The 24201-nt window shown below is 41.5% G+C and overlaps 3 protein-coding genes across 3 annotated transcripts; 1 reads left to right on the forward strand and 2 right to left on the reverse strand.

The window, feature by feature from the left end:
• Positions 1–473: 473 nt before the first annotated feature.
• On the forward strand, positions 474–5728 carry asl (argininosuccinate lyase). The gene is made up of 16 exons (XM_047607510.1): positions 474–634; positions 820–1014; positions 1933–2016; positions 2212–2268; positions 2372–2469; positions 2545–2622; positions 2698–2775; positions 2854–2906; positions 3002–3064; positions 3169–3283; positions 3513–3597; positions 4152–4211; positions 4319–4402; positions 4651–4731; positions 5045–5151; positions 5288–5728. Exons 1-16 carry the CDS (start codon positions 620–622, stop codon positions 5430–5432), a joined length of 1398 nt encoding a protein of 465 aa, XP_047463466.1. The 5' UTR covers positions 474–619; the 3' UTR covers positions 5433–5728.
• A 305-nt stretch (positions 5729–6033) lies between these two features.
• ca4c (carbonic anhydrase IV c) lies at positions 6034–12491 on the reverse strand. Its single transcript, XM_047607512.1, has 8 exons — positions 12370–12491; positions 10694–10741; positions 9346–9510; positions 9068–9213; positions 8751–8843; positions 8584–8650; positions 8311–8474; positions 6034–7586 (listed from the first exon to the last, which is right to left on the reverse strand). Exons 1-8 carry the CDS (start codon positions 12422–12424, stop codon positions 7398–7400), a joined length of 927 nt encoding a protein of 308 aa, XP_047463468.1. The 5' UTR covers positions 12425–12491; the 3' UTR covers positions 6034–7397.
• Positions 12492–13458: 967 nt separating this feature from the next.
• Positions 13459–21824, reverse strand: LOC125021607 (aldehyde dehydrogenase family 3 member A2-like). Its single transcript, XM_047607727.1, has 11 exons — positions 21658–21824; positions 20252–20421; positions 19791–20022; positions 18212–18297; positions 15976–16184; positions 15752–15869; positions 15481–15622; positions 15220–15386; positions 15035–15134; positions 14503–14741; positions 13459–14127 (listed from the first exon to the last, which is right to left on the reverse strand). Exons 2-11 carry the CDS (start codon positions 20411–20413, stop codon positions 14095–14097), a joined length of 1488 nt encoding a protein of 495 aa, XP_047463683.1. The 5' UTR covers positions 20414–20421; positions 21658–21824; the 3' UTR covers positions 13459–14094.
• Between the last annotated feature and the right edge of the window lie 2377 nt (positions 21825–24201).

A 24201-nucleotide genomic window follows, 5' to 3' on the forward strand; every position in this document is an offset into this window, starting at 1 on the left:
ATAAATCCCATTGTCACAATCATTTCATGAGAAGTGAAAATATTTCTTCTTCTTCCATTATTATTTATTCCAACATTATGAACAACAATGCCTATACAAATACAATAATAATTAAGACGTATTCAAAAAAAAAAAAAAAAAAAAAAAAGGAAAAATCAAGTTTTAGTTTCATGTAAATCATTGCTACCGTAATGACTGTAGTCTGCACGCAGCATGCTCACTAGCGCTTCCCATCCGGCTACCGTAACAGCTGTTGTTGTAGTCTCATTCATAAAACGCTAAAACCGGGGACATTTTCAGGGACATTTAACCGGGGACAGGTCATCCAAAACGGGGACTGTCCCCAGAACACTCACAACACAGCACAATTGACCGTATACTGCACTCCCAGCAACCATTGACTGTATAGGTAGCAACCTGGTAGCAACATACCCTGCGTTACGTAGCAACCCCCGCCCCCACCGTTACGTAGCAACAGAAGACGTCTCCGCTGACGTATTTTAAAGCGACAGCAACAAGTAGCAGCTGCCTCGTTTTCTCTATGAATCTGGACTGATTGTTGGCTTTCAGCGTCCCCTCAGCACAGTCTCCCACCACTGAAACACTACAGAGGACTAACATGGCCAATGCAGAGGTAAGGTTGATGTCTGAACTGCAAGTAACTACAACCAGTGGCCTCGGACGTGTTGTTTTCACACTCAGCTGGCTGCTAACAAAACAAGCTGTCAAACTCAGACCCACTAACACATGCACATTAGCTAACTCGCTAAAGCCGTGATGTGTGTTATTCATTAGCTAAGTGTTATTCATGTCCATCAGGGCAGTAAACTGTGGGGAGGTCGTTTCGTGGGAGACACTGATCCTATCATGGAGAAGTTCAATGCATCCATCGCTTATGACCAGAGGATGTGGGATGCTGACATCCGAGGGAGCAAGGCTTATGTTAAAGCTCTGGAAAAGGCAAAGTTGGTCAGCACGGAGGAGATGGAGCAAATCTTACATGGGATGGATCAGGTGATGACACACACACACACACACACACACACAAAGACGTTCACCACAGGATACAATCCTACTTGTTGCATGCATGTTTTTGTTGTAACTGTCTGCCCTTTAGTGTAAGATTCAGGTTGATAGATGGCAGCTGAAAATGTGCCATGGTGCAGGATTCCTGTGTGTTTTGCTGAACAATAGTATCACCATGTGACAGGTGTCGACTGCTTCAGTTATGCTTTCAATCGGGTCTGCTTTTCAGGGTGCAAGGGTACACACGTAGGGTAAACAACACAATACACAGATCAGCTGTAACATTATGGTCAAGGGAATAACATAGATTGCAGCAGGTGGGACATATTAGGCAGGAAGTGATCATTTTGTCCTCAAGGTTGATGTTTTAAAAGCAGGAGAAAAAAAAAACAAACAAGTGAAAAAGTTTGAGTGAGTTTCTACAGTGACATACTGATTTTACTGGATCGGGACAACTCCAAAAACTGCTGCTAGTGCTGCTGCTAATGTTGTCGGGGTGCTCCTGGACTTCAGTTGTGTGGTCCAAGGAAAGAGGAGTGATGAACTGGCAACAAGATCAAGGGGAGCCATGGGGATAGAAGGCCAGCAAGTGTGATGTGATCGAACGTGTAGCTCAGTTTGTTTCATTTGAGACTACGTAGCTGCAGACCGGTCAGGTTGTCCGTGCTGACCCCTGTCTGGGAACGTGAGCCTCAGAACTGGACCACAGTGGAAGAAGGTGACCTGCTCTGATGCATCACATGGGTGGCAGGGTGCATATGAATTGTTAATCTGGCGAGCGTGCGGCTCCAGGAGGAAAGGAAATAGCCCCTTGTTGTTGCAATGAATATAATCAATATTATTCACTTCACAGGTTGGTGGTTTTAAGTGACGTTTTAGTGAAATAACTCTCATTTTATTCTCCAGATTTCTGATGAGTGGTCCAAAGGGGTTTTTGTCATCAGGCCCGGGGATGAAGACATTCATACTGCCAATGAGCGCAGGCTAAAGGTGATCCCGCTAAGAAGTCACTACCATTATCATTCCTCTCTGAAACTGAAAAAGCAAATGACTTATGTATTTCAGAGCACATAAAGGAGCCACAAAGTTTACGCCAGGATTCTTTCTGTTATAAACTAGAAACACTATTCGTCTCTAGCTGTAAACACAGCCGTGTCATAGACGTTTTCCTGCCTGTTTCCTCAGGAACTGATTGGTGCACCTGCAGGGAAGCTCCACACTGGCAGAAGCAGAAACGATCAGGTTTGATTCAGTTACCACCTGGAGTTGTAGCCTGTGTTACATTTACTGGAAATGACTGTATTGTGTGTGTGTGTGTGTGTGTGTGTGTGTTTTGCTTGACCAGGTGGTGACTGACATGAGGCTGTGGCTGCGAGATGCCATCACGACGCTGACAGACAACGCCCTGCAGCTGATATCCTCCATGGTGGAGCGGGCGGCGGCGTAAGTCCAGCAGATCAAAACGTGCGTTTCTGTTTGTGACTGCGCTTTTTAAAACGACTTCCCTCTGCACCTCAGGGAGATCGACGTCCTCTTTCCGGGTTACACCCACATGCAGAGGGCTCAGCCGATCAGGTGGAGCCACTGGATTCTAAGGTGAAATCTGCGGTGCACGTCTCCCACCTCGTGAATGAGACGACGGGCTCTTCATCTCATGCTTCTCTTTCCCAGTCACGCCGTTGCTCTGTGCAGAGACGTGGACCGACTTCTGGAGATGAAGAGAAGAGTGAACGTCCTGCCTCTTGGCAGGTACGCCGTGAACACACTGACACTGATTTTGAAAACGAGAAAAAAAGAATGATTCCTGTTGTTTTGTTTTTTTTTCAGTGGTGCCATCGCTGGGACACCTCTTGATATTGACAGGGAGCTTCTGCGGCAAGGTCGGGGCCATTTGACTCTTTAGCCACTTTTGTTTTAGTCGGTTTGTGTTTTTAAAAACTAAATCTGAAAAGTTTCTTCTCCTCTGAATCTGTAGAGTTGGCTTTTGACAGCATCAGTCTGAACAGCATGGACGCCACAGGCCAAAGAGACTTTGTTGGTGGGTGAGCATATCAAAACATTGTTACATAAAAATTGTTGAAGTTGTTTTCTTTGTTCTCAAACTGTCTTTTCATATCGGTGCATTTGTTTGTGTGTCTTTAGTGGAGTTCTTGTTCTGGGCCTCGTTGTGTTTGACTCACCTGAGTAAGATGGCTGAGGACCTGATGCTGTACAGCACAAAAGAGTTCTCCTTCATCACGCTCTCTGACGCCTACAGGTCAGCCTTTATTTTAATAACTAACTTATCTTGTGACGTCTAATCTCTCACACGTAGAGTCTTACATGTCCTCAGATTGAAGAATAAGCTCTTTGACATTATTGTCACTAGTCTTGACTATCCTAGCTCTCTGTTCATTTTGAATCCTGCTGTCAGTTCTACTGATTTACTTTCCAGGTGCGTCCCTCTCACTTTTGCCGTCTTCTCATTTGTATATTTGCGCGTGCAGCACAGGCAGCAGTCTGATGCCCCAGAAGAAGAATGCCGACAGTCTGGAGCTGATCAGGAGCAAAGCAGGTCGTGTCTTTGGCAGAGTAAGACTTCAACTACAGATACAATTTATAGAAAATCAGCTGCGTTTAGAAGCTCAAACCGAATGAAAATGCTCCATATAAACACCTAAATCAGAATAGACAGGCCCTAATTTAATTTGGTTTCACAAGGGCAGAATATTCCTTTTCCCAAACCGATCCAAAGTCATGTAAACGGTGAATCGGAACAACTCTGAATGAACTAGACATTATCGAACGCTTAGACGGCAGAATAAAAACAGACGTATTGAACTATTTAAAAGGATAGACCGAAGCGTGGAACAAATTCAGAACCGCTGGAAAACCTTGAAGACCGACTACTATAAGGCTAAACAACACAATAGGAAAAGTGGATATAACTTTGCGAATCAAGCTGTTGCTTTAATTATAAAAGTTTTAAAAAAAAAATAGCAACTATGTGACACTGTATAGCTTTTTAAGTTTTGTGAATGGACTCGTTTACCTTTTAGGGGAGCACATTCAGTCTTGCTATGAACACTGTACTGCTTTCTTTTGTTTTGCTTTTTTCTCTAACTATGTATTTTTCTGTATTTCAGTGTGCAGGGTTCATGATGACAATGAAGGGTTTGCCAAGCACCTACAACAAAGACCTGCAGGTATCAAAGTGCTTCTTTGTGTGCTGTCACCTCGTGGGAAGGACCGCTTGAGATGTTTCTGTCCTCTCACTTCCTGCCGTCTTTGTTCTTGTCCCCGTTCTTTTCAGGAGGATAAGGAGGCCATGTTTGACTGCTACGACACTGTCCAGGCTGTTCTGCAGGTTACTACTGGTGTCATGTCAACTCTCAAGGTCAGACACTTTGAAGCCCGGTTGCTCTCGTACACAATTATTAAAACTTTAATCTGTTTTTCTATAACCAGAGAAATGTCCTCTCATTCAGTTATTAAAAGGAATCTAAGAAGGCCGTGGTTTTACAAAGTTGTGTAGAACATTTATAATTGTATGTATTAATTGGTGGAGAGAAGTTATAACAGACCAAATTTTTCCCCATGTTGTTTTTTTTTTTTCTTTTATTAATTTATTTATTTGTGTTTCAGATCGACCAGACTGTGATGGAAGCTGCCCTCAGTCCCGACATGTTGGCTACTGATCTGGCCTATTACCTTGTCAGAAAGGGAGTAAGTACATGTATTCTCATGTAGTTGTGGATTAAAAGTCTGTAATTAAAAGAAAATCAGTTCAAAAGATAATAGTACAGTGATGATGAAGATACTGCAGGTTTATTAGTCTCAGAGGCTCAAATTAGATGCCTTTCTTTCAGGTAAATCACTCAGTAGTTGTATGTATTTATTGTGGCAGTATTTATCTGAACGTTTTGTCTGTGTTTTTATTTCCTCATGACTTTACTAATTAACTTTACATGGGGCATAGCTACGTTCTCCGTGGTTGTGTGTTACCGTGTGAACGTGTTTTTTTTATCCTGCGCTGTAGATGCCGTTCAGAGAGGCCCACGGTGTTTCTGGTAAAGCTGTGTTTACAGCTGAATCCAAAAATATCGCACTGAATCAACTCACTGTGGAGGACCTGAGCGCTGTCAGGTGGATTTCCATCCATTTCTCGTTCTCACACACACACTCATCTTAAAATCCTAAAGCCGTGCAAGCGTAGTTATTTCTTTGAGTCTTATGTCTTGTTTTAAATCCCCTCTATCTTTGTTTCTATTCTGTACTTTAGCCCCCTGTTTGGAAGTGACATATCCTCAGTGTGGGACTACAGGAGCAGTGTGGAGCAGTATAGCGCCCCTGGTGGCACAGCTAAGAGTAGCGTCGCTGCGCAGGTGGAACACCTGAGGAACTGGCTGAAGAAACAGGCACAGTGACGTCCATCCGGTTACACCTTGAAGCAGGTTTACTGCCAACTTTGAGTTTAGCGTGAACCGTCAGACAGAGGTCAAAGTGAATCATTTACAACTTAAAAGCCAAATTGCCTTTCAAACGTTCTACTCCCGTGTCCTTAAGTACATTTGATACACGAGTCGGATGGTATATAGGCCGACCTACGATGTTTCGATCATGTACAAGTGTTGGAAATGGCTAAATATAGCAGACCCAAAAAATTAATAAACAGTATTGTTGCAGCCTAATTTGTTAAGGCTGACTGATTTCCACCACAAAAGCACCCGAGTCAGTTTATTTTCATGTCCAGACCCACACATCCTCAAGATAGTGCTGCTGAACGGCTGTAACAGTGTTTTACTTCAGTAATAAGAAATGTATTTAATGGAATTCACCTCAGCTCAGAACGGTGCATTTAACCAGGTAAGAAAGATTAGACAGAAAGTTTCTACAAAATCAGTCGACAATCACTTTCATATTTATTGGCATTAACAATTTTAATAAAAAGCTCATTAAAAATCAGCGCTGAAAGTAATGTTCAGATAAATCCTGAAAAAGTGGTTTATCAATGTATATTTTTTTTACAACTAGATCTGGCATCACATTTATCCCATTTTAATTTTATAAAGGCTGATTGTAGACAAAGCAACGCTTTAAGCACTTGCAGATATTTATATCAGAATCAGGGACAGAGAACAAGCTGTTACACTGGCAGAGGGCTGCAGAGGTTAATGTACATGTATGACTCATTTGTATTTCACACAAATAAACAAACGCACAGCACACGGAGGAAGTGCCTTAATTACCTGATACTTCCTTCATTCATCTGAACAACAGAGCAATATACACAAGTAAAGAAGTAGTGGAATAGTAGTTCATTTAAAAGCACAGTCCCTCAGCTCGTAAGGAAGGAAGGAAGAAAACACGATTATAAACCCCTAACTCTACAATGATATTGATCACACGTCCGTTTTGCAGAAAAGCAGATTAAAGTTAATATGAAGCCATAGTGTGCGACTATAAAATATCGTCCTCATCATCGTTAAAGGGTTGACGTAAAGGCCTGCTGAGGTAAAGATCCCTACTCTTTAAGTGCTCACTCACAGAGACCTGATTGCTACATAAGAAATGACGACTACAGAGTTGATGTTCCTATTAGAAGATATGAGTCAACGTCCATGCTAGCAGCTAGCAGCTAGCCTACGGCACCTTTAGCTAAGAACAAAGTTCACCATTGTAGCGTGTTAGCATGCTAACCGCCTGTGGCTCGCACTGAACGCAAAATAAATCCGAGTCTGATTAGAAAGTCATTAGATCTGATGATGGTGCATTAAGTGAAATAAAGGGATCAACTAAGTCTTTACAGTTCTTCAGTTCAATATGAATGTCTGTTACAAATTTCATGCCAAATCATGTGAAACTTTATGAGATATTTTACTCAGAATCATAGCTTTGAACCTAATGGTGTCAGCGCAGCGTCGCCATGACTGGAGCTGTGCTGCTAACATGGTCAGAAAGTACCATTTTAATGTTCCTCTATGGTAATTTGCACAATATGAGTGAACATTTAGTATGAGTCATGTACCAATAACAAAACCTAATAACTGTACGGAGCTCTCGTGGATAACAGATTTTATTTTGCGTTACCTCTGATCCACAGAGGATGGATAAGCTTTATATATGGTATTTTATAGCAGGCAGGAGATGTGTGATGATGGTTTGATGTGATGATGGTTGAGAAACATTACTTTTAACCCGTGTAGCACTACGTTAATATAGAAGGTGTGTGTGTGTGAGATGCACTGTTGTGGTCAGAAGTCATTCAGAAAATAATTCTAACTCGTTTCCCATTGAGGCGCCTCAACAAAGACGTGTCGAGGTTTTACCAGAGAGTACAAACTTGTCGAGTAGCTTTTGTCAGTTAAATCAGAAGCTTTTTAGGAACCTAGTCAGTGAATCAGACCTGTTGTCCCAAGTACAGCTGAGAAAATACCAGCCCACCAGTGGCTCACGCTCGTCAGAGACGTACTCGCCCTGGAGCAGTACACGACTCTGCCGTCCAGAGGCTGTGTCGGTCTGAAGATGTCAATCATGGGCTGTCCTGTCCAGAATCGGCACTGCTTCACTATCGCATCCAGCTGGAGAGGGAAAACGGAAACATCAGTTTTATAAAGAGATGTTTGCTTTTACAATCGCTGATTCAGAGCTTCAGCGTTTCCCCTGTTCTTTTGTCATCACAACAGAAGAATAGTTTTATCTTGCACTGGGATTTAACTGGAATCAAATATGTTTGTTGTTTAACGGTTCTTTGGTTGATTAGACATTTGTTATATATATTTTTTTTTAATTTTCACCACAAATTTAAATTTCTTTAAATACACATTAACATGAATCCAACATGTTTGAGTAAAGGGATAAATGGAAGCTGAAGACGTTATCTTTCAGTCACTTCTTCACTCATTCAGTGATAATACAGGAGCTGTCTCAACAGCGCACCACACTAGACCTGTCAATCTAAACCTCCTGTACACAGTAGGCCCCGCCCCTATCGCCGCTGAGCCAATCACAAGGCTGCATATTACACGGTGACTCTGTCAGGTTCCCCGCAATTGGCCGTGATTCCTATTCAGGTGTGTGTCAGGTATGTACGGCAGTTGCACGGCCACTTTACTGTTACCGTTACATGTTTGAACCTTTATATTATTTGAATCACTTAATATTGAATGCAAAATGATAATAATAATAATGTATATCTATAAATAGCACTATAGGCCGAGGAAAATATAGAACACATATAGTAGGTAGGGGGTCTCTACTTAATCTCTCCATCACTATTACGTCAAAGTTTCAGAAGTTGCTCACCTGTCGACTACTGATCGACAGAGTCTTGTGAAACACGGTCCAGGCGACGGCCTGCTCACATCCCGGAGTCGTCATGGAGCCCACGTAGCGGTAGTAATTGTGAAGGTCCTTGGATGCTGGGATAATGTCACTGAGGCGAATGTTCGGGATCACGGTGATGTTGCCTTAATCCAACAAAAAAAGGTAGACTGAAAATAGGATCTAACTCAAGCGCTGGACGTACATTTGGTCGAATGTTTATGCCTTTTGCGTTTAATTAAGAAAATCCATTACCGTTGTTTTGCACTCGGCCCAAAGCGGCTATTATTGAGTCCAAATGAGGATGATCCTCGGTTGTTTCCTGCGAGAAGGATGTCGTCAACGTAATGACACGAGCCTTAATGGTCATTTGTTCATATTTCATTAGGGGTGGATTTATGAAACACAGCACTGTGCGTTACCTCAAACAGGAAGGCAAGCAGCGCTATACCCGCCATGTCATGCTCAGCCTCGGCCAGAGATCCGTATGGTTCCTTGATGTGCACAATGTGCATCTGTATGGAGAGAGCATGCTGGAGTACACTTGATGTTACTGTGCAACATGTAACCTGTGTTAAACCTCCCCTCTGGTTATAGTTTGTCATAATTAATAATACTAAATATGTCAGTTCATCAGCACTTTTTTGGGCATTATTAGTTATAAAGATGGATTTAGATCTATAATAGCATTGAACTGTTCATTTACATAAGATAAAACATGTCAGACTGAGTCTTGTACCTCCATGGGGAACCTCTCTCCGTCGATGGTGTGCTCTGACCCCGGTCTCCCGTTCCCTCCCCAGTGGAAGTGAAACTGTGCAGCTCTGTAGTGGCCCGGCAGAGCTCCACCGGTCAGTCGGACGGACTGAGGCAGAACAAAGTGAGCTACAGGAAGAAGAGACACGGGTTTCAATGTCACAGCACTTTTAAGTAAACAGTGTTTCCATGTCTAAATATGTCTGGAGGGGATGAGAGCGGCTTTGCGTCTCAGGTTGGATGAGGTGCTGTCTCCTTCACCCGAGTGGCCTTTGTTTTCCACGGTGATGTTGATGATGTTGGTGTGGCCGATGAAGTCGAAGGGCGGCAGGGCCGTGTTCATGTGCACTTTGCTGGTGACGATGTTAATGGGTGACTGGCGTAATCCTCCACAGCTGGGGAACTGAGCTGCCCAGTGGCTCGGGTCTAAACAACACAACCGGCAAGAGCATTTAAAAAAATAACTTGGGACTTTATTAGTTCTCTTACACACTTTATTGTTTTGGTGTTTTAAAGTAGATTTGAGTCAAGTGGCTCCTGTATTTGTAAGAGAGTAAACAGCATTTGCTTGCAGTTTGTTTGCTCTTCTTTTGACAAATGAAACAGCTAAAGTTTAAATTGTAATTTTGTGTTACCAAATTCACTCTTTTAGTGTTGAGCCGCTTTAGCTTTAGCTTGTCCCTGACTGCTCATTTCTTTGGGCCACAATAAGCCAATAATTAAAATATGTGAGTGAGAATAGGGTTAGATAGGGTTTGGATCTCAGGTTAATATTTGGATTCTTCATTGTTTCATTCCTTCATGACAACCACTCCCTGCTTAAATGTCTGTGAAAACATTAGTCACAATTACTGGCAGCACAGGAATATATCAATACACAAAACAATCCTTCTCTCCTTTCTGTTCCGTAGTTATCACTGTTACTTAAATAAAAAGACCCTGCAGGTGACTTAATAGAAACTTTTACACATGCTGAGGTGTCTGTAACCAGATATTTCACACAGGAGTCCTGCATGTATTTAGATTTCTAATGAAAGACACTGTGTTGAGACATTGCAATAAAGTAGCAGAAAGTGCATTTATTTGTCTTATATTTAATATTCTGCTACACTGACGACTGCTTTTTTAAAAATGTGAACTATAATGTAGTGCAATAATAATAATAATAATGTCCCTTTAAATTTAATCCAGGATACATCTGAAGTATATTTTCCACCACTTGGAGGCAGTAGAAACAAACCAGGACAGCAGTTTATGACACAGTAATCGAGCTGATTAGTTAAATGGCTAATTTAAATGGCTAACAGCTGGTATTTTTTTTTAGAGTTGAGTTTCTGTCCACAACATAAACTCACTTATAGAACTGTTTTAGGGACATATCAGTCTTTTTTTAGCTACTAAATACACTACTGCTCACTATCTAGTGTTTAACTTTGTTATTTGGTCCTAGTCAATTAGCATCCATCTTTTTTTTTTTTTTTAATCCTTATTACTGATAAATGTTCACTAGAGTTGGTGAGAGTGAAAAACGGTGAAGTTGGAGGCCAATGAAGATCTTTTTCTTTTAACATCAGGCTTTTCTCTTCCTATTCTTTCAGTCTGACCTTACCTCTGCATGTGTCATCGCAGGAGTACTGGTTCTGGTAGCACCACTGAGCTGGAGAAAACGTACACAAACACAAACGCAGTGCATTCAGTTCAGAATATTCTGGGACAGTTATGCCAAACAAGCTGTCTTTCTACAGCTAATGAATATTAATCCATTAACCGCTGCGTTTTGTTGCGTTGCCTCTAAGTCAGCGACTTCTGCAGCTGAACGTTGAGACGTCACACACACATACACACACATACATACATCAGCCGACCTTGTCTTGTCATTAACGTTTGTCAGAAAATCCAGTCTCACAGTCTGACCCACACAGGACGTTTGTATTTGAAAATGTCCTCTCTGGAAAAAGGTTAGGAAATGATCATTTAACCACTATCTTGTCTATGACGGTGGATTTAAGAGCCTGGTTTTAATCTGTCAGTCAGGTCACGGGTTGTTATTACACTGATTGCGTTGGGTGTGAAGTGGATGTCGGCCTTTATCCAGCTCCTTAAATGCCTCCACACATTAAACGCGCCCGTCCACCAGGTGCTGATGAAGTCATTTAGTGTTGCGCTGCCGCTGCGTATTGTGTTGCTGATGTGAATGAAACTCCAGTGTTTGACTCTGCGGTGGGAATGAAGGCTGCTATAGAGAACCATTTAGCTAATATAGGAACACAGATTAACCCCGCTGCCTCCCACAATGCCGTCCTTTGAAAGGGGACAGCAGTTCTCACCAGGTGAGAACAATGCACAGGTTGAGGTTGGCTTGACTCCACCTGGCTCATTCACCTGTGTCAGACTGAGCAGCACGGAAGACGATCCAGTCTTTTCCCACTTCTTTTAATTCCTTCCTTTGAACATGCATTTTACTAGCGCCCACGAAGAATTCAACACTTCCATGAACAACGGTTTTTAGTCTTTTAAAGTGAACTTTGACATTTCACAGGGCCGAAGTTTTCCGGCCGAAGCGTTTGGCGGTGATGTTTGCTGCCTTCATGACTCTTTTCGTGTGACTCTTACGAACTGTGACCAAAATCACTGCTTTTCAACAAACGTTACAGTCTTACTTTAACACAAATAAACTGAAAAAACCTGAGGTGCAACAGTTAAATTAATAAGTACATTAACTAAGCAGTTAATGGCCATAAAAAAAATGGATTTATTCTGATAATCAATCATTTTTAAGAAAACATTTAACGGTTTCAGCTTCTCAGATGAGAGGATTACTATTTCAGGGTTTAGTTTGACGAAGTAAGACGTCACCTTGAGCTATTATTTTACCGGCATCCTCAGTTTTATGACGCTATATCCTCCAAACATTGAATCGGTTGTTGAAAATGACGGTATATTATTAACCAATAGTGGAAATTAGTGGTGGTGACAGTTTAATTAAACAACTTTAACCACCTCATTAAAGTATTTTATTTTTGTGCAAATGAAGTAAAATTTGCCAGTATTTTACAAGAATAAAGCGAGTATTAGAGAAAGGTTGGTGATCCCTTAATTCGATTAGTCTGAAGTCACTGTCATTCAAGTATCGCTGCATTATATAAAAAGACGCAGAAATCCAACAATATTAACACAGTGTATGTCAATGTGTAGACAGATTTAACCGATCTTTTTTCTTGATTTGAATCTTTTCCACCCTGATGTTTGTGTCTGTATGTGTGTGTGTGTGTGTGTGTGTCCTACCTGTGGACTGAGAGAGGAGAAAAATCATTGTCAGGAGGTAGAGAGGAAAACCCATGATCAGGACGAGCGCGGAGACGACACAAGATCCTCATAGACTAAATTTATTGCTGTCTTCACGCACCGGCTCAGAGTGGCATTTGAGGGTGGGAGGGAGACGGTCATGAGTGTGACAAAAGGTGTGTGTGTGTGTGTGTGTGTGCGCATTGGTCCAAGAAAGAGGAGAAAGAAGGTGTCAGGTGTGGTGGTAAACTCTGATTCGCTGTAGACTTCTGTTCCTCTTTGTTCTGAGCTGTCACTGTCCCAGCAATGACCAGTTTGAAGGTGCAATCATACAAATTCAAAATAGAGGACGATAGTTTTTTTTTTTTTATTATTCCAATGCAGAAACTGTGACTCTCATAGCAGGAAGTGCCTGTGTATATGCAATAGATTTAATGATTTCTTCGGCTCCCTGGCTCATTAGTCTAAATGTCTGTTGAGGTAAATGTTTTCTGATTATAACACAACACTTTTATTTATTTATTTATTATTTTTTTTTAGGTCATACTTTCTTTCTAGCACTGAGGCACCATTGTACAATTTAATTTGTAATTTAAATTTTATTTATGTAGCCTTACGATGTAAATTGTCTCAAGAAGTTATACAGAGCCAGAAAACCCCAGAGAGCAACAAACAGACAAAAAAAAAAGACAAAACAAAAAACAGCTCATATAGAAGGATCTAGTTGAGGTTGGATGGGTAGAGATAGAAAAAGATGTAGTAGGAGGAGGGATGATATAAACATAAATTTGGTGCATGTGACATGAGATTTAAATATAATAAGGATATATATTTAATAATATAATATATAATAGTGATTGCATATAAGAGTTAATTATGCATTCTCGTAGGAGTAGACTGCAGGTTGATAGACCAGGACCACAGATGAATCACATACAGCTCTGTAGATCAGAAACACAAAACTCCAGGCCAAAAAAAGGGAAGATGAGGAAGGAGAGGAGAGGAGGGAATGTGAGCTGGAGCTTATAGCAGCTATAGAAACCCATACAATAAATAATGTATGTAATAACACATGACAAAACAAGAAAGTATGTTCCAAATTCTATATTTATTTGAATATATATGCAAAATATATTCATATGGATTCAATTACCAATTACAAACTTTAATGGGGGGGTTTAAATTATTAAATCACAGTCAAATTAAAAAATAATGAGTGCATTCTGTTCGAGTCTCGTGAGCTAAAATGAACTGAAAGCCTGAAACGCTTGGACCAAACACTGAAGTCTCAGAGGCACGGGGAACATTTTCATCGTAACAGTTAAACGGCCGAAATGTTCAAATACGTCAAGTTAATGAGGGTAAAAAACCAGATTCACCATTATAGGGGGGTTAACTTCAACTTTCTGGTGCTTCACATTAATGTTTGTTGCTCCTTTCATGTCGGCAAAGTGGACATGCATTTAACTTAATTAAAACAGCTCACAATAAAGTTTAGCATTTCATACAATGTTATAAAATAGAATGTAGTGATGCTGAGTACAAATAAAAAAGCAACACGTTTTCCTTCATGAAAACAGTCGCTGCCCACAGAGAGCTCCTTCACACCGTTTAAATTAAGTGGCCTGTATCACTGCCAATTGGATTTGTGTTGTATTTTAAGGGATGTCTTTCTGTTCTCTGGTCTGTTGCGGTTCTGTATGGGAAGCAGCACCATGTCTTCACTCACTCATAGGTGAATCCAGCTACATCCGACATCTGCAAAAAAAAAACAAACATGTTTTTATAAAAACGCAGCATCTCCCTTACAACATACTGTTATGCCCAACCAACTTTCTGGTTTTGCTCCAAACATATTGAGACTTCTAAGTCTTTGTTTTTTTTCCCTTGGGAAAGGCGGACCTCTGAACGTTTGGCCTCCAAGATGCGCATCTATCCGCTACCCGACTTGTGTCGCTGTGTGATATCACACGTGAGTTGTCGCATGTGTGACGTCACTTTCCCGAGACGCAAGTAGTGCACAGTAACTTGGATAAGTAGCTTATGACGACTGCCACAACCCGCAACACCGAACTTCAAAACCACTCACTGAACATTCGTCCACGTCTATACAAAAACATATCCACAACTCACCTGCAGAACAACAGCCGTCACCATAGCCAGCAGAGCCAAGAGCATGACAGGCTTCATCCAGCCCATGCCTGTAGCCTTCAGGACGAAGAAGCGCACCCAGTCCAGTTTCTTGGGGGTGTGAGGTGGGTAGCGCATGCTGTTCATGGCCTCATTATTCAGCTTTTTGATGAGACAACCGCGCAGGTGGCTCAGCTGGTCAAAGCTGAACTTGCCGTGGTAGGCGCCCATACCGCTGTTTCCTAGAACATAGATTTAACAAATATGTTGTGTGTGTTTGAGTGTAAGCTGTCAAAACTAGCACTGGATGCACTGAAATCCCAGCAAACCAGATCTCAAAAAAGGACTGGAATCATTACAAGCTTCTCAGAGATGTAAAACAGTAAACCAGTCCAATGAACATGTCAACATGGAAGAAAAAATGCCATTTAACCGTATATTTTTGCAACAAAACCTTTGCTCAAGGGAAAGATTACTAAGTGACAACTATAAGGGAGCTAGTTTTCATTAGCATGTATATCCTCTTTATTCTCACCCACGCCTCCAAATGGCAGACTGCTTATAGCAAAATGTTGCAGGCAGTCGTTGGCCACCAGTCCTCCACTGGAGGTCTGATCTCTCATTTTCTTAATCATCTAGAGAGGGAGAAGAGAAAAATGTAGTCAGAATGTAGTGGGATGTGAAAGAATCCGCATGCATGCAAGGTCTGTTGTTAGATACCTTGTCATCTTGTGCGAAGATGTAGAGTGCCAGAGGTTTCTCTCTCTTGTTTATAAAAGTGATGGCCTCATCCAGGCCGCTGACCAGCACGATGGGAAGAAGAGGTCCGAATATCTCGTCCTGCATCACCTTTGCCTCCGGCTTGACGTCACGCAGAACTGTGGGAGCTAGAAATGACATGGGAACACCCTGAATGAATACGTACGTACGACACATTTTCAAATTTTCATTTGAGAAGTCGGTAGCTGTCTGAACGGTCACCTATGTAGCAGTCTGACTCGTCATTGTCTCCTCCCACAGCGATTTTGCTGCCTTCCATCATGTTCATGATCCTCTTGAAGTGGCGCTGGTTGATGATGCGCGCGTAGTCAGGGCAGGTCTTTGGGTTGTCTGTGTAGAACTCCTACAAAATATATATCCATTGAGACAGATTGGATAGATCTCAGGACTTTCAGACATCTCAGTTTGCTGTTATTAGTCATGCTCTCCGCTTTAAGAGCTCTGAATCTGCATTGGGAGCCGTGTTTAGTACCTTAATGGACTTCTTGACCTCTTCGATGACCCGGTCCTGGATGCTGGGCTCACAGAGGATGTAGTCTGGGGCGATGCAGGTCTGTCCACAGTTACTGTACTTCCCCCAGGTGATTCTCCTACAGCACGCAGCAACAGACGAGTAGACAACAATGTCAGGAATGAGAGTATAATGGAAACTGGGTTTAAAGCCACAAGTCAAATAAAGGAAGCCAGTTCTCTGACCTGCAGGCCATGCTTATGTCACAGTTCTTGTCGATGTAGCAGGGGCTCTTGCCGCCCAGCTCCAGCGTGACAGGTGTCAGGTGTTTGGCAGCAGCCTCCATGATGATTTTGCCCACCGTGGAGTTTCCAGTGTAGAAGATATGATCGTACTTCTGGCGCAGCAGCTCCTGCGTCTCTGGCACTCCTCCGGTTACTACAGGATAAAGCTCCTGACAAACGGAGGTAAACAGAAGTTAGGTAACACACACACACACACACACATTACAGGACTACTGGGGAAGTGTACATAATAAAATCTATGCAAACGCTTTAAAACACAAATATTTCGCCTCTTAAGATGTTACGTTCACAGCTGTCTCTGAGAGGTTTACAGTGGTGTGAAAAAGCGTTGCAAGTTTTCATTATTAAGGGGGAAAAAATCCAGATCCACATGGCCCCCCCTAAACCCAATAATGGTTAGGCCGCCCTTAGCAGCAACAACTACAAGCAAGCATTTGCAATAACTTGCAGTGAGTCGTCTACAGCGCTGTGGAAGGAGGAATTTTGGAAAATCGTTGCAATTCAGCCACATTTGAGCGTTTTCCAGCATGAACCACCTTTTTAAAGTCATGCCACAGCAGCTCAGTAGGATTCAGGTCCTAACTAGGCCAGTCCAAAGCCTTCATTTAGTTTGCCTTCAGGCATTCAGAGGTGGTCAGACTTGCTGGTGTGTTTTGCATCACTCAGTGCATTTACATGCAGAGCTTAATCAAGCTATGCTCAAATTTCGACTTTCTCACTACAGTCCTTGTCCCAGTTTACATGCAGCGCAAGAAAATCGAATAACTCTTCTCCTCTTCCACACTAGGTGGCGATACGTGTCTTTTCAGTGGGATAATACCACGTTAATACGGCCCGATTTCCAGTTGACCTAATACGTGATATAATAAACAAGAGTCGTTAATTTTTTAATCTTGTACGTAATGTTTGCGCTACTTCTGGTGCAGGTAAGATCCGCACTGTCCCTCAGATGGTTCTTCTAGCGGCTCCGTTCCTCTTCTTCTTCTACGATCGGCTTTCTTGTACGTTTTTGTACGCCAGCGCAGCGGTTGTGGAGCATGCGCACACACATTATCTGATTGAGAACTCAGATTCCAATCACATTATCTGGGTGTCTCAATCAGTGCGTTTACATGGACGTGAAAAAAACAAATTATTGCCTTAAACGGATTATAACTTAAGTACATGTAAACACGTTACTCCAATTAAAATCAGAGTTCTCATAATCCGTCTGAGACACCCAGGTAATGCGATTGGAATCGGTTAAGCTTGATTAAGCTTTGCATGTAAACGCACTGAATCGGATAACGAGAACTCTGATTTTAATCAAAGGAACGTGTTTACATGTACTTAAGTTATAATCCGTTTAAGGCAATAATTTGTTTTTTTCACGTGCATGTAAACGCACTGACTGTCCTGCAGCAGAACCCAAGTTCACTTCAGCTTGAGGTCACCAGCAGATGGCCAGACGTTCTCCTTCTCCCTGTTTCGGTAGAATTCAGCAGAATTCATGGTTCCATTTATCACAGCAAGTCTTCCAGGTACTTCCAGGCCTTTTTGTAATGGGACACAAACCCTCCAAAAAGTTCAGCTTTTGTCTCGTCAATCCTGGAGTATTTTCCCCAAATTCTTGGGGATCATCAAGATGTTTTCTGGCCAAAGTGAGATGAGCCTTTATGCTCTTTTTGCTTGGCAGTGGTTTTCATGTTTGAACTCTACCATCTCTACTCTACTCTACCTTAACTGAGGCAAGTGAGGCCTGCAGTTCTTTGGATGTGGTTGTTGGGCCTTTTGTGACCTCCCGGATGAGTCGTTGTTATGCTCTTGGAATAATCAATCAATCAATGTCTAAATAGGTTGTGATATGTCAAGTGATTGATTTGTGTTTTTAGTTTCACTAAAAGCAAGGATGAAGTCGTACCAGCTGAGCTCAATGCTGTGTTTATTGATGCCTAGAGCTGTCTTAACAGGACTTTAACAGACTTATGTTTTAACGGGAGTTTAACAGAATTATGTTTTAACAGGAGTTTAACAGAGTTATGTTTAAACAGGAGTTTAACAGAGTTATGTTTAAACAGGAGTTTAACAGAATTATGTTTTAACTGGAGTTTAACAGAGTTATGTTTTAACAGGAGGGCCAAACACTTTTTCACATCACTGTAAATAGAAAATTGAACGGTACGTGACTGGTGCTTACTTTGTCGAGGTAAACTGGCAGCAGCTCCTCCATGACTTTAGCGGTGTGAACACAGACCTCAGAGGGCTTCACCACAGCTGCATTACCTGCACAGGCAAATGAGAACGGACAAGCTAGAGAGACATGCACCACAAAAATATTATATTACCAGTTATGTTCAGTGCTGTCCGTCCAGCCTGCTTATAATCAGTATTTACAGGTCACTAGCTGCCCTCATGCTAAGTTTAGGTGTGTCCTCTAATTCCAGCTTGAAATGCACATTTATCTGATAACTCACCAGGTGGTGTCACATACACCAGGGTTGTTTTTGAACATGAACATTTTTGGCACATGCGTTACCTAATTATCATACAGGCCGTATCTGTGGTTTACGGTTCTGTGCGTTTGCTGCAGTCTGTCAGAGTCTTATTCGCCATTACTTTATCACAACACAGGACACCTGAAAATGTGTTCCTTCGGTCTCAGCTTTTACTTCATTATCTGCATCTGCTGGCTAACAGACGACTTCTGACACACAGGAGGATATAAGCCCTTATGCAAGATCTGATATTGTAGGAGCAAATAACAAAGTTCAGCCAGTGTAAATACCGCATGTGGTGCCGGGCTCAGTCTTCTAAGTCGCCTACCTGGGGTTGCTGTTGTGGCACTGATATGAATGACCGGAGCATGTGTGTGTTAAAGAGCCACTAGAATCTCAGAGCGTCTATATAAATACGAATATGAATCATTTATGTGTTCACTCATTACTGGAGCTGAAGGATTCACTTTGACTTTTAACCTTGGCTGATAAGAAAAAATGTTCACACGGGAAAACACACAGACACTAAGATAAAAGTATCTGATCCTTGTTACATGTTGTATGGTCGAGTCACGGACACAGAGTAACACAGAGTCTTGAACTTGATCTTTGATCATGTGTGAACCCATATTCTGAAACCACAATTGTCTCTGAAGTGTGAAAAAATTAAGTATGTCGAAAGTGACTATAACTATGTGTGTGGCTTCAACTGTTCTTTAGTCTGTCGCAATAAACTGAATTCACAACTCTCCGGGTCTGTGACTTTCTTCGACAGCGACAGATTCGGATTCACTTGTTTTCTCGCAATCTTGAATCTAATGCTAATCTTAAAAGCTCCGCACTCATGACTGCATGTATAGAGTTCATGGAGTGACCTTTGAACCATTAATCACATGCTGGAAGGAGGTTGGGCAATGCCTGGATACAAAGGGAACCGGAGCAGCTATGACCACAGGATTGGGGAACTCGACAGGCCTGAAAAAAATGAAAGAACACGCCCTGTCCAGCACAACGGAGCTGTTTTGATCTAAAGACAGCTCCATGGGTGTCACTTGACCACCTAACGCCGAGAAATCAGATCACGCTAAATTCTTAAATTGACCTGTACGGTCAACGTCTCCTTGTGCTACTCGTTTAATTGAACACGGGGACACGTTTAGGGAATAACTGATCCCTTCTCGAAGCTCAAACCTTATTACATCACACACACACACACCCTTTCACCTTCCACCTGCTGCACACACACACACACAGACAAACACATTCAACATGCTACACTACCGGCAGCGATGGCTCCAATTAGCGGCTGGATGGTGACAGCCCAGGGGTAGTTCCAGGCCCCGATGATCAGCACCACGCCCAGCGGCTCCGGCTGGATGTAGACGGTGTCCGCGAGGGTGACCAAGGTCTTCGACGCCGGCCGAGCGGATGCCCACTCCTTCAGATTCTTGAGCATTAGGTTGATCTCAGCCTCCACGGTCACAAGCTCAAAGAGCTGGCTGGACTCGTCGCTCTGCGGACAAAGATGATCATGTTGAACCTGCTCATAGCTTATGTTATATTTACTGTAAGTTTCCTCCTTTAGATACATCACACTTTTATCAACTTATATTTAAATAATTCAGTCATATTGTTATTCGGTTCTTATTATTTATGAAGAATGAAGCGACAGCAGCTGGCTTTGTTTTAACTTTTAGCCCGGCCGTCTCTTTGGAGGTCGTTGTTTCGGAGCCCCTACTCACCCTCTTGAGGTCTTTCTTGAGAGCATCTACAATCTCTTTCCTTCTCTCGTTTAACAGCCTCTGTAGGTTCTTGAGCTGGTGAATCCGGTACTCTAAAGGTCTGGAGCGGCCGGTTTCGAAGGCCTTCCTGGCACGGACCACTGCTTGCTGCTGCCGGGACATCCTGCAAACTGGATGGGAAGGGGGGAAAAAAAGTCTGTATTTATTTACGTGAGCATCGTTGTTGTGCTTTTAGCTATGCTTTAAGCCCTGTGTTGGAAGCATTTGCTGAGAAGGCAGACTGTCCAAATGATGTTGTGCACCTACGAACAAATCAGTCACCATTGCGGGATTCTCGTTGTGTTTGCTTGACTTGAGGTCCAACGTCTTTTTTTATCAGTGCAGAAAACACGGGTGAGCCATGATCGTGAAGACATTTACAAAACCAGTCTGATATTACAGTAAATTATGAGGTTTTCAAATGCAAGAAGGTTGTGTTTTCGCAGGATGCCACATTGGATGGATGGATAGATAGATAGATAGATAGATAGATAGATAGATAGATAGATAGATAGATAGATAGATAGATAGATGAGGTCATTGCAGAGTGGTGTGTTGGATATTGTTTATAACATTTTATGACATTTTGTAATTTCGCTCATTTTTACTACATATTAAATAAGTACAGAAATGTCACAACTTGCAATATATATCCTGATTTAATAGCTGCAGTGGTGGAGATAATTAACAATATCTTTACGATTTAACTAAACGTTCAGTAGCTATATAAGTCAAGGCTGCTTGTACGTAAAGACTCGGTGTCTTTCTCTGCTTTATGTAAAGAATATTTTTGAGTCTCGTTCTAATACAATAAGCTTAACATTGATTAACAAATTCAAATGAAAACTGACCCATCTAAGGGCTGACATATGACATATCAGTTACTTCTTAACATCTCTCTGAATGTTATAGATGGCAGAGAGACAATAAGATGATGTAAATTAATAAAACGTGGTTAAACATTGTTGTTTTTATGCAAATTTATGCAGACTAATAAAAGTGCAAACCAGGACTGAGCTGTTTTTAGATGCATGAGAGCAGAAGTGTAAAGGAGCAAAATACATACACATTATCTATGGAAATGTTAAATGTTGACTTAAAATGCAACACACTAGCTGAACTACATGCAGCAGTAAAGTAAACCACTGTCCTCCCTATTGCTGCTGCTACTTTGACGCAATGTAAAGGACTCTCCAACCAAACTGTGGACAGCTGCGCGTTGCTTTTAACAAACGCTGACCACAAAACTCCGTGAGAACATCCGGATCCTGTTTGACAGCGAAAAACGGTTATTTAACAACTACTTAAAAGTTAGTCACATAAACTACACGGGAAAAGCCTCGCGTCGTGAGGCACTGTCTTCCTACCTTTTCTTATTTCAGAAGTTGCGGTTGAATTCTTCAGGGCTTTCTTGGTCTTGACGTCCGGTAGCAGGACAGCAGAGCAATGACAACCTCGGAGGAACCAGACCTCGTCCTTGTCCGTTAAATGGGGGGGAGGACCTCGGAGGGTCCCGGGGAAACCTCCTGATTATCTCGAGTCTTGATCTCCAGCGCCACCGTCAGGTCAAAGTTTGTCCGACACTTATCTCTATTATCTATAAACCTACTGCAATAAAGTCCCACACATTTCTACGAGGAAATCCCCTGATCCTACATTGTAAAAAACAAAAAAAGAAAAACAAAAAAAAACCTATTGAAACTGTTAAGTAAAACTATATATAACCTGGAAAAAGTACTATTTACTCATTTTTTATTTAGCTATATGTGATCATTTTAAATATATAGATGTAGAATCTCCTGATTATTTTCCTGATCATTTGCTGTTAATGTTCTTTCTCCCGAGACCCTGCGTCCTCATATGGGGACTTTAACTTTTAGATTAATTTGTCCTCTTGGGTAGATACTAGCTGGCGTAAAAACATGCCAGTGAAGTCATTCTGCAGCTGATCACTTAACAAAAGTGGACAAGGTACAAAACATCATCAAAGTTTACCGTATAAACATGTTCATTTACGCTTATTAACTTTTCTAGTTTAATATGACGCAGATTCTATCAATAGAAGGAAGCGATAACTTCGCTAATAAGCAAGTACTCGATTGAGGACATTGGGACTTCATTCTTTGCAATTCTGCTTGCTGCTACACAACAATGTTCAGACATGAAAATTAACAGTTTTATATTTTGTTACATATGGGTGTTTTTTTTTTATATAATATTGAGTAAAATAATCCCTGTGTCCGCACATGAGGACACTCTGAAACTGCTTCCAACTCAAAGACAATTAGACAATTAAACAGAAATGGAGAAATTAAAAAAAAAAAAAAAAAAAAAAAATGCATATTACATAAAAACTCATGTCTCGAGAGATTAAATATAGTTACTCACTCATTACCCAGAGTGGGACATTCACAGTGCCCATTTGATCCCAACAGCAAAATTATAAGAAAATTGTTTAAATCATTTGAAGCAGTTCACTTATGTAAATGTAAATTCACTTATGTAATACCTACATAAAAAAGAGCGTTCATGTTTAAATTAAATAAACTGCACATATCAAATAAAAAGATTTGGGGGTAAAAATAAAGATGCAGCTGTGACCTGCAGTCACAAGCAGTTTTCGCTGAACCTGAAACAAACCTTAACCAACCCCTCACTCACTTACTTAACCAAAAAAGTCACTGAGACATTTGAAGCATGTGCTTAAGGACTGTGTTTCAACTGTGTGTGTCTGCAGATGTAATCCATCTTTAATCAGATACCTGCAGTTTTAAATCTCAAAACTGTGTGATTCCGTGTCATTCAGTGACACATGCTAGTTTTCATGAAATCTTGCAAATATTTTTGTTCAAAAACGATGTCCAGTGACACAGAGAGCTTTATTTATTCTTTAATAATGACAAATTCTGGACATAGTGACCATTACCACACCACAGCATGTTTATCCTAGCATGTATCTCATAGTGGATCATTATACGAACACACAAATACACACAGCTTTTTTTTTTTTTTTTTTTAAATTGCCCAAGTAAAGTAATTTGAGTTAAATTTAGGTTATGTTGTAAACCCAAAACTTGACAATAAGAATAAGAATAATTTGTTTTTTATTTTATGAGAATTGGTGAACTTTTAAAGTAAATGTTCCTGCAACAACAGCAAAAGTGTTAATTTTTTCCTCAAATTAAAGCATTTTCAACTTTTTCTTTGAGTTTTACTTTGCTGGCAAAGAATACAAGACATTCTTAGGATGTCACCTTCTGCTCGGGGCTATTAAACATATTTACTTTTGAATGTTACAGCGTTTGCTTGAGTAATGACAGGTTAAACTTGTACAGAGTACATTATAAACTCTACATTTCACAAGTTTTTTTTTTTGTTTTTTTGTTTGTTTGACTTCAGGTGAAATTTTGTGCAGTCAAAACCACAGTTATCTTCTTTGTGGACTTTCTGCCACACATTCCTGCTCTCATCACTTTCATCCAAAGTCAAGCTGAAGTCACACTGACCTGCTGGATTGCTGCGCCGTTAGCAGCAGTGGTAAGAATATTTCACTTCCCTTTCCGTCTGAGCTGGAATACCTGTTTATTTTGTAACTATACCTGCACCAAATCATGTCCCCTGCTTCCCCTGCTGTTCTTTTATCCAGTGCCAAGGTGGACTCACACACTGCTGCTACTTCTCAGGTCCAGGAAAGCTGTTGGAGCACTGGACGCAGGCGAGGGGTAACCCTCCCCACCTCAGCCATGCTTCACATGGATTAGGCCCGAAAATCTCTCAGGGCTGACAGGAAATGGGAAATGTGAGTTCCCACATCAAACGGGGCGCTGTTTGTGTATTGTGGACGGAGGAGCGAGGATGTAGGTGAGTGAGAGCGTCATTCACACCCGAGTGTGAATCCTGAAGCGTGTGGA

Source organism: Mugil cephalus, chromosome 15 (genome assembly GCF_022458985.1).
Source record: "Mugil cephalus isolate CIBA_MC_2020 chromosome 15, CIBA_Mcephalus_1.1, whole genome shotgun sequence".
In the NCBI taxonomy this organism is placed as follows: Eukaryota; Metazoa; Chordata; class Actinopteri; order Mugiliformes; family Mugilidae; genus Mugil; species Mugil cephalus.

Excerpts from the sequence above, each read along its gene's own strand:
- asl (XM_047607510.1), top strand. Across the intron at positions 1,015-1,932 it reads TCTTACATGGGATGGATCAG|ATTTCTGATGAGTGGTCCAA; the intron begins GTGATGACACAC and ends TTTATTCTCCAG. Across the intron at positions 5,152-5,287 it reads GAGGACCTGAGCGCTGTCAG|CCCCCTGTTTGGAAGTGACA; the intron begins GTGGATTTCCAT and ends TCTGTACTTTAG.
- ca4c (XM_047607512.1), bottom strand. The coding sequence starts at position 12,424 with ATGGGTTTTCCTCTCTACCTCCTGACAATGATTTTTCTCCTCTCTCAG. Across the intron at positions 8,475-8,583 it reads GGGCCGAGTGCAAAACAACG|GCAACATCACCGTGATCCCG; the intron begins GTAATGGATTTT and ends TGTTGGATTAAG. Across the intron at positions 7,587-8,310 it reads TGTCGATCAGTAGTCGACAG|CTGGATGCGATAGTGAAGCA; the intron begins GTGAGCAACTTC and ends TTCCCTCTCCAG.
- LOC125021607 (XM_047607727.1), bottom strand. The coding sequence starts at position 20,413 with ATGTCCCGGCAGCAGCAAGCAGTGGTCCGTGCCAGGAAGGCCTTCGAA. Across the intron at positions 18,298-19,790 it reads AATTGGAGCCATCGCTGCCG|GTAATGCAGCTGTGGTGAAG; the intron begins GTAGTGTAGCAT and ends TTGCCTGTGCAG. Across the intron at positions 15,387-15,480 it reads CGAGTCAGACTGCTACATAG|CTCCCACAGTTCTGCGTGAC; the intron begins GTGACCGTTCAG and ends TGTCATTTCTAG.